A 14316-nucleotide genomic window follows, 5' to 3' on the forward strand; every position below is an offset into this window, starting at 1 on the left:
ATGGCAACATGCAGATACTCACAGAATAGCATGTCGAATACTGTACAATTGCTCTTACTGGCAAGAATCCTGTCAGGTTGGTTGCATCATTTTCTTATCTGATGATTATAATGAACCAATGGGTATATACCTCGATCACAACATGACTGAATCATGACACCAGCTGCATGTGCTACACAGATTTATGCATATCCTGAGAAAGGCAAAGCACTCATTCTGAGACATCTGATTAAGAAATAGCATTTGTAGTGACATCAATTGTGACATGACAAAGTGACCTGAATTGCTGGTTGAACAAGTTACATCAATGATGTAAATAAATCTTCCATATGCTGTCTCTGTTTTGCTTTCTGTGCACTTCCAGCCTGTGGACAATGTGTCCGATGGATCTGTCTCTGTGTGTGGCCTCATGCCTGGGACAGTATATCAGTGGAATGTGTCCTGTCTCCCTGAAGAAGGGGGATTCTGGAGCGAAGTCAGCACATTCATCCACACCACACAGACTGATGGTAGGTGGCAACTGTGTTACTGATGGTAGGTGGCAACTGTGTTACTGATGGTAGGTGGCAACTGTGTTACTTATGGTAGGTGGTGTGTGTTACTGATGGTAGGTGGTGTGTGTTACTGATGGTAGGTGGTGTGTGTTACTGATGGTAGGTGGTAACTGTGTTACTGATGGTAGGTGGTGTGTGTAACTGATGGTAGGTGGCAACTGTGTTACTGTTGGTAGTTGATGTGTGTTACTGATGGTAGGTGGTGTGTGTTACTGATGGTAGGTGGCAACTGTGTTACTGATGGTAGTTGATGTGTGTTACTGATGGCAGGTTGTTTGCTACTGATGGTAGGTGGTGTGTGTTACTGATGGTAGGTGGTAACTGTGTTACTGATGGTAGGTGGTGTGTGTAACTGATGGCAGGTTGTTTGTTACTGATGGTAGGTGGTGTGTGTTACTGATGGTAGGTGGCAACTGTGTTACTGATGGCAGGTTGTTTGTTACTGATGGTAGGTGGTGTGTGTTACTGATGGTAGGTGGCAACTGTGTTACTGATGGTAGTTGATGTGTGTTACTGATGGTAGGTGGCAACTGTGTTACTGTGGTGCCTGTTACTGATGGTAGGTGGCAACTGTGTTACTGATGGTAGTTTGATGTGTGTTACTGATGGTAGGTGGTGTGTTACTGATGGTAGGTGGCAATTGTGTTACTGTTGGTAGTTGATGTGTGTTACTGATGGTAGGTGGTGTGTGTTACTGATGGTAGGTGGCAACTGTGTTGCTGATGGTAGTTGATGTGTGTTACTGATGGCAGGTTGTTTGTTACTGATGGTAGGTGGTGTGTGTTACTGATGGTAGGTGGCAACTGTGTTACTGATGGTAGGTGGTGTGTGTAACTGATGGCAGGTTGTTTGTTACTGATGGTAGGTGGCAACTGTGTTACTGATGGCAGGTTGTTTGTTACTGATGGTAGGTGGTGTGTGTTACTGTTGGTAGGTGGCAACTGTGTTACTGATGGTAGTTGATGTGTGTTACTGATGGTAGGTGGTGTGTGTTACTGATGGTAGGTGGCAACTGTGTTACTGATGGTAGGTGGCAACTGTGTTACTGATGGCAGGTTGTTTGTTACTGATGGTATGTATTTTATGTTGTTGTTCATAGATTGATGACATTTTATGTACACTGTCCTTGGTTTAAGCGTGTCATCAAATACATAGATCATAACAATGTAATTCACCTACAAAAAACATTTCTTACTACATGAGCTCCCATGTTATATAGAAACATATGACTTGACTCAAATACTTTGAATAGACGAACCTATTAATGAGGTTTAATTGCATGTTTAATTCTGATACAATCCGCCATGTTTGTTATTGGAATTGACTATTTGCTAGTTCCAGCATCTCAACCAGAAGTGCATCCTGGGAGTTTTCTACAAGTTGACTGTGAAGAAGACAACTGCAGAGGGATCTTGCTGTTCTGGAAGGTATGATCATAAGTGAGCAATACAACAATTAAAACATGCTATTCAGTTCATTTGTTCCAGCATGTTCAAATCTCCATGTCAGTAGAACTGAGAAGACAAATCTAGTTCATCATAATTTGCAGACTGATGTTATAGAGCCATTTACATATGTTCCACCATATCATGGCCTACCACCACATCTTGGAGAACAGCTATTAATTACTAGTTGTCACATAAGTAAACAGTACAAACTTGGACTTTGGGATTATATCTTGAGAGAATACTTCATGCTTACAGCAAGGTTATATGTCTGGATGTTTGGGGGAAGATAAAAGAAAATTTAAATGCCCAATTTGAAGACACATGTTAGATGTAAATATAACTTAAAAAATGTAGGAATTTAGGTAGTTCATTTAACTGTTAACATGTAGTTTCCTTGCGCCTGTATCTCTCACATCACAGAGCATTTTCTTCAAAGTAACACAAGCTTATGCTACCAGATATATGATAAGGGTGGAATGAACTAGTCAGACTTCTTCAACTGAAGCAACGCATGTGAACTGTACATTTCGTAACTCATCATCAATCACCATCTTTTAGGCTGTTCCTGCCCATCTGCGTAATGGTCCCATCACAGAATATCACATCTTTGTGGAAGACACTGATATTGGAAATGAGACTGACATCACCGTGACAAACATGACACAGACGTCACTAGAACTCCGCCTGGAGCCAAACAACACCTACCAGGTCCAGACCTCAGCCTGTACAGAGGTGGGATGCTCCACCAAGTCCAAACACATCACCATCGCACCACAGGGAAAAGGTATATTTGTGGGTTGTTTCTTCCTCTGTAATTTACCTAGCCACTGACACCATCCTATCCATCCAACTCACCCCATACATCCAACAATTCATCTTACCAATTAATCAATCTTACCTCATCGACACTATCATCATTCAAGAGCAAATATCCTCTGTGACATTCCTAATATTCAACAATAAGAAGCAACAAGTCAGGACACAATATAACTGCAATTGAATTATTACTTACAAGCAAATTAGCATTCCGTTTTTCCTTTTCAATAAAAGAATTGAAGTTTTTCTTTGTTTGGTGTTTTTGGAAATTTGACTGCACACTGTAAATAACTTTTGGGAACACAAAAATTAAATGATTGACGTTAGGAGATGTATTACATTAGGAAATTATGTCGTAAACGTTTCCTCTTGATTATGGTTGCCAGTTTCCTGTGGGTGACACAGATACATACAGAATGAAAGAGATTACATTTTTTCTAAGTCATAGCTATCCCTAGTGGTATGCCTAAATATCTACATGGTTAACTCCCTTAGCTGTGACGTCACAGCATTTTTCTTTGAACACCTTCATAATTTTTATCTGTATGGTCACACACGGACGTGGAAGAGTGGAAGAGGTTTATTGTCAAGTTTAATCTTACAGATTTATTAATGGCTTTATTATTGCTTATTGTAAAAAACTTTTTACTTTGTGTAGTTTAGGACTTTTTCCCCGCCCTTTTTTAACTTTTCCCGCCATGTCGCAAAATAAGTGCGTTCAATGTCAAAAATTTATGGCTGAGTTAGATCCGCATTCTCTATGTGCATCATGTTTTGTTGGAGCTCCTTGCACAGTTGAAGATTGCTGTTTGCTATGTTCTGCCTTATCTACGGAGAAATGGATTAGTATGGATAAAGCACGTTATAAGGCGAGGAAGAGAAAATTGTCAGAGATCTCAGATTCCTCTAGAAGTAAAATACCTGCCTCTCAGCCTTTTAGTTCAGCAGTTAAATCGGACTCTAAGTCAAAATCTAAATCTAGATCAAGTTCATCATCTTGCCAGGTTGATTTGTCAGCTATTGCAGAGCTTTCGTCTTCTTTCATGTCAGAAATTCAATCATCCATGCGGCAGTCCTTCCATGACTTTGACTTACGTAACGAAGGGAAAATCTCAGACTTACAGAGGCAAATTGATTTCTCCAGCTCCCTAACTCAAAATGCGGCTTATCTATATGACTCATACGATGAAGGGCATGCTAGGTCCCAAGGTCTAGAGTCATTCCCCGTAGGGCGGCGCAGTGCTCTGCAGTCCAGCATCACCCACGTCCTGAAGCCAGGTTGGAGACGCTAAAGCTTTGAGTGGGAGGGACACGGTCCCTGGCTGTCAATTCATGCTTTACGGTGGTACATTTAGAGAACTCTTGACTTCAGAAAGGGTCGCCGTCGTTTGTTTCTTCCATGTAAGAGAACATTGATTCAGAAATTTTAAAAAATACTCATCTCAAGAAAGACTATCACCTTTGCTTATAGGGACTGTGATCAGGAGACTATAGATGCTGTTTTCACCTCATGAGATTAGGGCACTAGCTTCATCTTTGGCAGCTTGGAATTCAGTTTCGGTGGAACAGATAGTATCTAGTTGTCAATGGAAAACATCAAATGCTTTTGCGAATTTATATCTTAGAGATGTTGCCACGTCCATGGGGGGGTCTACGAAACTTTAGTGGCGGCACAGCATATATCCCCTGACCTGGTGTGTGTATGTGTATGTGTGCGTGCATGCGTGCGTGCGTGTATGTGTGTGTGCATGTGCGTGTGTGTGTGTGTTCGAGTGAAAGCCTGAAAGTGGATCAGTTCAGACGACCTGGATCAACAAGACTTCGGGACTTATGGATATTGGATACTTGTTCATAAAGATCTAATATTATCTGTATATTACAGTGTATGGTGATGGTTTCACATATCACGTGATTTGGAGAGAACTGTTAGATGTTGGGAAGTTGTTCTAGAGAATTAGTTTAGTAAGGGTAGTATATATCTGAGGATGGATACAATATGAACCGGAAGTGACGTCATAACCGGAAGTGATGTCATACCCGGAAGTGACGCCATAACGGGAGTGACGTCATAGCCGGAAGTGACATCATAAGTGACGTCATAAAAGCCCTAAGTGACGTCATAGGTGACATCATAAAGCCAGAAGTGACGTCATAAACCGGAAGGTGACGATAACATACTGGAAGTGACGTCATAGTAACGTAAGGTGACGTCATAAATTCGAAGGTATAGTCGAAAGAACGAAAAGTGACGTCATGTCTGAACACGCGGTTTCAGGATGGGAATAGGTTCTCTGAATTAGTTAGAATATTAGGAATTAATTCTGTTAATGATCTAATTTCTCTCCAAATATTTCAGAATCTTCATCATGTTAACTTCCTCTTCTAGTAATATATTAAAAAAATAATATGGTGGAGGGAATATTGAACAGGAAGTTATCTAAGTCATAGTTATCCCAAGAAGGGAATTCGGGATTCCAGAAGTATAGTGGTATAGCTATGTTTCCTCTTCACTGGGGCCCTCCATCCTTGTGTGGGATTCTGGCAACCATAATCCAGAGGAAACGTTTACGACACAATAATTAGAAACTGTGAATTACGGATATTGTCAGTAATTATTAGTAAACTTACCTCTGGATTATTGCATCTAGGACCCTCCCTTACCTCCCCGCGAAGTGTATGAGGAAAAATAATTTTTAAAAATAAAAACAAATTATGAAGGTGTTCAAAGAACAATGCTGTGACGTCACAGCTAAGGGAGTTAACCATGTAGATATTTAGGCATACCACTAGGGATAGCTATGACTTAGAAAAATGTAATCTCTTTCATTCTGTATGTATCTGTGTCACCCAAAAGGAAACTGGCAACCATAATCAAGAGGTAAGTTTACTAATAATTACTAACAATATCCATATTTGTTCCTTCTGATGACACAGTCAGTAATATCACTAATTATATAAGTGGCCAATAGCCTGATGCAATTAGCTGCCATCTTTAGTTGCTGGGTTATTGTATGTTAACCTGAAATCTCTATTGGAACAAGACTGCAAATATAACCTTATGTACAGGCCCATTTGGTTTATTTTAGTTTCACAACCAATTACAGACGATAGAATGAATGTCATATACTGTTGTACGCAATTCATGAATCAATTTTGCATTAAATTGCAAGTCAGGCCAATACCACTCACCTGAGACTCAGAGGTACTAATTTACACTGTAATTAATTACTGTGATGTGATGGGGAAGGATACTGCCACAGACTGAGGTAATAACAGACATGACAATGCGGTACTTAGATCTCTCCTGGGGCTTTAACATACTTCCTGGTCAATATCAATTATTGTAATGCTCTCTCCAACCAGTTATTCATGTAACTGCTGTGCTTGCTTTTTCTAGGAATATACTTGTTATACATTCAGTGATGTTAATGTGCTGCTTATCACAACATGTCAAGCACATATCTCTCTCAACACTTGGTTGAAATCAGTCAGGCATGATGATGGAGAAAGATTCTGCCTTGAAACTTAGCTATATGCCAAAAACCATATGTTATGCACACAGAAGTACATTTTTTTTTTATTCACCAACTCCTAGAATGCTAATAAGGCAGTTAAATTCAGTGGTTCAGAAAACATGGCACTGTGCTTCTCCACCAGAATCATTATACTAAATTTCACCAAGTTAAAATTTGTGGAGTTGTTTATATCTTTATGTGAGTTGGGTTTTAGTCAAGCCAAGTCTCATCATAAAAGGTAGATACAGGTGATGACTAGGAAGATGCAGGTGATGACTAGGAAGATGCAGGTGATGACTAGGTAGATGCAGGTGATGAGTAGGAAGATGCAGGTGATGACTAGGAAGGTGCAGGTGATGACTAGGAAGATGCAGGTGATGACTAGGAAGATGCAGGTGATGACTAGGTAGATGCAGATGATGACTAGGAAGATGTAGGTGATGACTAGGAAGGTGTAGGTGATGACTAGGAAGATGCAGGTGATGACTAGGTAGATGCAGGTGATGACTAGGAAGGTGTAGGTGATGACTAGGAAGATGCAGGTGATGACTAGGTAGATGCAGGTGATGACTAGGAAGATGCAGGTGATGACTAGGAAGATGTAGGTGATGACTAGGTAGATGTAGGTGATGACTAGGAAGATGCAGGTGATGACTAGGTAGATGCAGGTGATGACTAGGAAGATGCAGGTGATGACTAGGCAGATGCAGGTGATGACTAGGGAGATGCAGGTGATGACTAGGAATATGCAGGTGATGACTAGGAAGATGCAGGTGATGACTAGGAAGATGCAGGTGATGACTAGGTAGATGCAGGTGATGACTAGGTACATGTAGGTGATGACTAGGAATATGCAGGTGATAAATAGGAAGATGCAGGAAATGAATTGGAATATGCAAGTAATGAGAAGGGAGCTGTAGGGGATGTTATAGATCTCTAGATCTCTGATTGGTTTACTACAGGTGTGTCACCACCCCAGGACTTTACAGTGGAGTTTATGACGGATGAGGAGCCTGGCAACTTCAACATCAACTGGCAACCACTCCACACCCGAGTCGTGTCCTACACCATATACTGGTGCATGAGGGGAGAAAACACAACCAACTCTACAGTAAGCAGCTTTATTACCCACTTGGTCAACGTATGGGTAGTTGCATACTGATCTCGTACGTCACACGAGTGTTGTATCGCGTTGACCTGTGTCGTAACGACTTGACCTGAGATTCTAACAATTTGATTGGATAACCGATGACCTCTCAATTAGGTCACATTGTGACGGAATTTCTTTTTCATTCATAACAAACACATGAATTCATTCATTCTACAACTTATATGCATTGTGGGAATGTAAACATTGCGAACGTTGCCATATCGCTGTTTAATTGTGAGTTGAACTGAGACATTATATGTGTCGAGAAACAATGGTTCCACCAGTGATGTTAGCCGAGTGAAGCAACTGCAAACTAAGAAACGGGGTACTATGGAGTAGTTTAATGTAGGAGGCTGTACGAGGTGATGACAACTGACATGCATTGTGACGTCGGTTACCAAGGGGGCAGACAAGTAAGGTGTAGTGATGTCATTACAGTGTGACGTCATGCAAAAAGTGTACTACAACAAAATTCCTCCGCAAACCTCTTTATGAAACTGGTTTCGGTTTGAACCATAAATATAACAAAAATACGCTATTTTGTCAATTTAATGCATGTAAGACGTGGGTAATAAATAAAATACCACATTCGGTCTCATAACATATGAATTATACGAAACTCGTGACCTTCCTATGGTTTCTGACCGAAACATGGGCAGCAGAAATGTACACATTGAAGCAATGCCTTCCAACAAGTCCATTAATTCTTCCCCACAGACCCCCTTGGACTGGACGACTGTGGCCCCCAACACCACGGAGTACAATCTGACACTCCCAGGCCTCAGTGAGAACACCACACAAGACTACATGGTGGGGATCTCTGCTGAGGTCATCATGACCTCATCGAGGACACGGAGGGCAAGTGATGCAAGCCAGGTGACCAGCAGTGGCATCTCATGGAGTCAGTGCCTCCACATCAGTGGGAATAGTGAGCAATATTTATTCACATGACTAATTATACACATGTGTAAACATACAAATATGTGTGCAAATGTAAGTGTACTATGCATTTATAGGAAAATTAACTGAGGTGTGTAAGTAAGGTATATAAATGTGTAAGGCACACATCAGTATCTTCAAGATATCAAAATGAAAATGACATTTACCAATGAGAAGAGAATTACCATATAGAAATGTTCACATAAACAAAATGTGTTTGATTTAGTCTGTACACAACCCTTTGACTCTATGATCCAGAATGTCACTTGTAGTGAGGTGAATGGGAATGAAGTATACGTCGAAATTGCTTCCATGGAAAAATAAGAAAATAGAAGAAAATTTTGAAAAATATTAAAATAGCAGAAGGTACCAATTTAGCTTTTGCACAGTTCGCATACCAAGTTTTGTTGAATATATTGAGCAGTTTTGAAATTATGACTGCATAGGATGTTAAAGATGATGCCATTGCCAACACAACCTACACCATCAACACAACTGAAAAGCAAACACAAAACAATGTCTACTTTCTTTTAGTTGTCAGACATAACAAAATTATTCCTGCTTTAATTTGTTTTCTCAGTTCCAGCAGCAGCACCTGAGGTTCTGCACATGACCAGTGACCCATCGACTGCCAGTATAGACATGGAATGGCAAAAACTGAGCTGCTTGGAGACACCTAGTGTACTGACAGGTGTACTTGTGGTGTACTGTGTTGTTGATGGAGGGGATACATGTACAGGTAATAATTTATACTGATTGAGAATAAGTCAATATCACCACATTCTGCTAAAAACTTCAATCATCTGTGAAAACGTCTTGCTTCTGAAAATGACTATTCATATTTATGGACACGTTTTTATCTTAGCAGGGAAACATCGTTCAAGTGGGTTGCCTTGTGGCTTGTGTGTTTTTTTCTCCTAACAAAGATGCAGTGTTTGATTTCTTGGAAATAACATTTGGAATGTTATAAGAAACCAAAATTTTTTTCCAGGACCTGAACAGAGTCAGATGGCTGTAGGTCGAGGGAGCAGCTACACTTTGAAGGATTTGGACACTGGCCACACATACCTCATCAAAGTTTGTGGTGTTTCAGCAGCAGGGAATGGACCTTTCAGTGCACCAGTCAAAGTAGACCTGAAAGCATGTGAGTTATGCATACTGAAATTTACACAAATGATTGTAGATCCAGGTAAAATGTGCAACTAGTATATGCACTACACTTCTGACTTTGACTAAGACTAAAACACTTCTTATTATGGTAAACATTGCATATGGAATTTGGTGCTTGAGAGATTACCATAGTGTTTTCTTAATCCCAAAGGATGTAGTTTAGATTTGTTTCTTATTTCACTGTCCAAAATTGCAGACATAAACAAGTCTGGGTCTGTCATATCAGTGACTGATATAGGAACAACAGTCAATGGGGTACAAGGGCATAGAATCAACCACAGAGTCTGACAACCCTATCCACCAAATTGCCTCTTATGACCAACAACAGCAGCGGGGAGTAATTCTAACTGGAATTCCCACCAGGCTTGACCAGAAGAGATGATCAGAAATAATTAATTGCAACACTTCTTAAATCTACTATTGTCACTTTGATGTTATTGTCTAATGAATGTATATAAGTCTCAAAGTCAAAATGAAAATGGATCTCTATCTGTGATAAGCTGGAGGATACAGATGACAAGTGTCAATTCTCCATGAGATGTGGTATGTTTCAGATCTTGCACTCATGTACACAGTGCTAATAGTGGCAAGTGTGCTGCTCCTCCTGTTGTTCATCTTCTTCTGCATCATATGGGGATGCTGGTGAGTATGTTGGATCTCCTGACTACCATAGCCTTCAAATCTCTAAGTCATAATTACAAATATACTCAGCAGCAAAAAAACACGTCAGTATGAATTCAAAATTAGATAGGCACTGTAATGAAATCATTACAGAAATGGACATAATAAGCGGATCAAAAACAGTTTTTGTGTACAATATCTTGACACATCAATGAATAACTCAGCACAATTCCAAGACATTACAGGAACATTTGCAGTCTTTTCAGACTCTTGACTTCAGTATCTAGTGTGACCACCATGAGCGGCAATAACTGCAGCACAGCGGCAATGCATGTAGTGCACCAGTCGATTGATGAAGGCCATTGGCACCTGGAACCACACTCTGAGAAAGGCCTGGCACAATAAATTGGCTGTGTTTGGCCTTGGTATGACATTATTCAGTCTCCTCTGAATTTCATCCCAAAGATGTTCAACTGGGTTTTAATCAGGACAAAGTGCTGGCCACTGCATAATGTTGACACCGTTCTGCTGTAGGAAGTTCCATGTAGCTCTGGCAGTATGGGCCCAGGCGTTATCATGCTGGAAAATGTTGTTCTGGTGACGTGCGAAATGTGGTATGATATGGGGTCTGAGAGCTTGGTCGATGTAGCGCACCCCTGTGATGCCGCCTCCTCTCCCTGGACCAAGGTTCTGGAACACCACAGGACCCATTCTCTGGTTCAGGCCTATTCCACCCAATACCATGATGCTTGCACCTCCCCATGAGTCTCTTTCCATAACACATTGGTCTGAGTAACGCTGGCCACGTCATCGCCATATTTTTGTTCTGCCATCTGCAGTTGATACGCAGTACTGACTCTCATGTGTGAACAGAACAGTTCTCCATTGTCTGTATTGCCAGTTTTGGTGATGTAGGGCAAACTGTAGACGTTCACGCCAATGACGAGGGGTGAGGATAGGTCCATGGTAAGGTCTACGGCAATGGAGGTTGGTTTCCACAGTCTGGTGTGCTATTTCGGATGCCTGTATGAAGGGATTCTGTACATGCTGTCGCACATCATGGTGATCTTGTCTTCTTGTGGTCACCCTTGGTCTGCCAGTACGGGGGCGATCATTTGTGGTGTTGGTGGCCCGGAAACGTTGCTGCAGCCTGTAGATGGTCTGAACGTTGACCTGGAAGTGATTGGCAACAGCTTGTGCAGTGTGGCCAGCTTCAAGTCTTCCTAGCACCTGGTTCCTCTGAGCTGTTGTGAGAAGGGGCATCCTGCTGACATTGTAATGTGAATGTTTCAACCAGATTTGGGGGTGCCTTTTATAGGGCTGGTCCTTGTGAACAGCACGTGCAGCATGAGTTGCATGAAAAACATGGAGAACACCGTACCATCTCCAAGATCAGGTTGCGTTTTCAAGACCATTTCATGGGTTCCATTCTGAGTTTGGGAAGGAATGTCTTTGCTCAGGTAAAGTTGGAGATGTTGTCAAAAGTATACAATCAAAACATTTATCTGTTTCTGCGAAGGAACTGACGTTTCTTTTGCTGCTTAGTAATATTGAGATTGTACATGAATGGCCACCTGATTTTCAACCTCAGTATGGATATTTAGTTTGTGGTCATCACATGTTGGTAATTCAGATCGTGCACACATAGCACCATTCATTTCTTTATGATATGACTACTATGGCAGATTGAAACTCACAATCAGAGTTCCTTACTTTCGCAGCACGTTCAGTGTTATGTCAAGTTGTGATATGTAGACTGACTGAGGAAGCTGCAAGGGTAATTGCTCAAACATTTATGATTGTGAAAAAATTAAAATGTTTCTTCAAACGTGTTCATCCTATGAATTTGTTATGGTTTCAGCAAAATACAAGAAAATACCAAGTTGGAAATATCTTACCCCAAAAACAAGCTGCAGCTGCTGCAACATTGTGACGTAAGCACATAAAACTTACAAATCTAACCCCTTACAATTTGTGTTTCACATATTCCAAGCTGATTCCTGCTTTGCCAAAGACACTCAGTGACCTTTTACCAGTTAGACAACCAGCTTCTTTCATACCAGTTACAAATCTTTCATATCACTGTCCATAGTAAATGTTTGATAGGTACTGCAAATCATATAAACCTCTGTCTCTGATGCTTGTGGTGCTCACTGAGCTCACTATCTGAAGGCCATGTGCACTGATGGGTTCCATTTCTTACCTTCACCTTAACAATTTCAAAGAATTATTTACTTTTATCAGCGTCTCTCCCCATGGAACAAATCAAAGTTATTGTTTTCAAAAGGGCATCATTGATTTCATCATATATATATATTTTCAGTATGTTGATATGCCCACTACACATCCTGAAAGCAGTACATCAGGTAAAAATGGAACCTATAGGAAAAGTGGAACAGACAAAGAGCGAGATTTAGACCAGGAACTGGAAGACACCAAACTTTTACCTTCAGAATCCTACCGGGACATTGCCAGTATAAGAATGAGAGAATCATTAGGTCCCAAAAGAACGCACTCTTGTTATATGGGCTCATCAGCTAAAAAGAGCTCCCTGGAAGTTAAGCCTATAAATAGAGAAAAGATAGGTTTCACACAACCCTCTGATACAGCGGACCCTGCTTATGTGATAGTGGCTGTACATGGTGAAGACATTCCTCGGGAACAGCTTTCCTCATTCAGAAGTCATCTCCCTCTGCCTTGAAGGGGGATATTGAGAGCTATGTGAATGCTGAATCAGGGCAGGAATATTTTTCTCATCCTTTCATATGAAAACAAAAAACAGACCCCAAAAATTGCTAAAATGCTCATTCTACCAATCAGGGTATTATTTCTCCTCATCCACAAAATATTCCATGTTGAAGTATTTTAGTTGCTTTTGCAAAAGTACAAAATAACCAGGTCTGCCAGCTAATCAACTCGATCAACCTCCAACATCAATTCTGCAGATGATTCCACCTTAAACTTGTTGCCACACCTGCAAACTCTCTGCCTGTTGGAAACACCATCACCTCAGGTTTCCTGCTGCAGGAAATACTCCATCACATAAAAGTCTGCTGAAGATCACCCTTCTCCCATTGTGCAATATGTTGTTTCTGCTTCAGCCTCAGCTTCTGCACAATTGCAAACAAATGAGTTAACACTTGTTCACCACAGTCCTGCTCCTTTCTGTTTCCACAATACACACTCCACCATGACCTGCTTGTAATCCTAACTTTGGAACTTTCTGTCATGAGTGAAGTCATACATTCATTGAAGAAGAAAATATTCCTCCACCTTCAAGAATTTGAAATCAATCCATTCACAACAACAAACTATCCATGCAGAAAAATGTCTCCGATATCAACAAAACAAATATCCTTCCCAAAGTAACAATGACTCTACAAAAGAGTAATAAGTATTCAACGCCCCTACGACTTTCAAGTGAAACAGAGAATCTGTCCACACAGGAAAACCTTCCTATACTGCCGAGTCTAACATCCAGACTTCCTTCTGTCAACTCTAGAACCTGCAGTAAAACCAGTGATGACAATAATGTCCTTGATATTCCCTTTCTTGTGGGAGAACTACTGCATAAGGCCCTACCAATTTTATTTCTTGTTTTACAGATTTTTGTCCTCAGAAAACATCACGGCAGGAGGGAAAAAATTAAATAAAATGCTCAGTCAAAGTAATATTCCTTCTAAATACTAAAGTATTTTACTTTTGGGAATTTATGAAGTGTATATGGGGCAAAAAACAATCTATAAGAAGTTTTCTTGTAAGTTTACATTTTTGGCCAATAAAAACATAAGGAGTTTAATTTTTTAGCAGGGAAAATTAATAATTATTTTTGTTCTTATTCTTGAAAAAAATACGACTGGCGGATCCATAAAGCAAGAAATAAAATTGGTCTGGCCTAAGGTAGAATAAAAAAAGAGATCAAGATTTTCCTGAAGTTACCATTTTGTCTAAAATATGAAGAAGGTCAGTATTTCAAACTGGAGTCTGATCCACCTGAGGTTCCCCAAGGCCAATGTCTGTGACTGCTGGACACAGCAAAGGTTGCCATGTTGATGATGGTCCCACATCAATACCTCACCCCGTATCAGTTTTCTTCAGAAGGG

The 14316-nt window shown here is 40.5% G+C and overlaps 1 protein-coding gene across 1 annotated transcript; it reads left to right on the plus strand.

Moving 5' to 3' along the window:
- Window positions 1-339: 339 nt before the first annotated feature.
- On the plus strand, window positions 340-13851 carry LOC124286524 (oncostatin-M-specific receptor subunit beta-like). The gene is made up of 10 exons (XM_046722896.1): window positions 340-509; window positions 1890-1981; window positions 2561-2786; window positions 7296-7444; window positions 8201-8411; window positions 9003-9161; window positions 9414-9566; window positions 10147-10234; window positions 12075-12147; window positions 12537-13851. Exons 1-10 carry the CDS (start codon window positions 410-412, stop codon window positions 12912-12914), a joined length of 1629 nt encoding a protein of 542 aa, XP_046578852.1. The 5' UTR covers window positions 340-409; the 3' UTR covers window positions 12915-13851.
- Window positions 13852-14316: the final 465 nt, after the last annotated feature.

This window comes from Haliotis rubra, unplaced genomic scaffold (assembly GCF_003918875.1).
Source record: "Haliotis rubra isolate DU_JTF1 unplaced genomic scaffold, ASM391887v1 Scf385, whole genome shotgun sequence".
Lineage (NCBI taxonomy): Eukaryota > Metazoa > Mollusca > Gastropoda > Lepetellida > Haliotidae > Haliotis > Haliotis rubra.

What these genes read in the sequence shown, in the direction of transcription:
- LOC124286524 (XM_046722896.1), top strand. Translation starts at nt 410, where the DNA reads ATGCCTGGGACAGTATATCAGTGGAATGTGTCCTGTCTCCCTGAAGAA. An exon ending in TGCATCATATGGGGATGCTG is followed by an intron (nt 10,235 to 12,074) that starts GTGAGTATGTTG and finishes TTATGGTTTCAG; the next exon opens with CAAAATACAAGAAAATACCA. An exon ending in AGCTGCTGCAACATTGTGAC is followed by an intron (nt 12,148 to 12,536) that starts GTAAGCACATAA and finishes ATATATTTTCAG; the next exon opens with TATGTTGATATGCCCACTAC.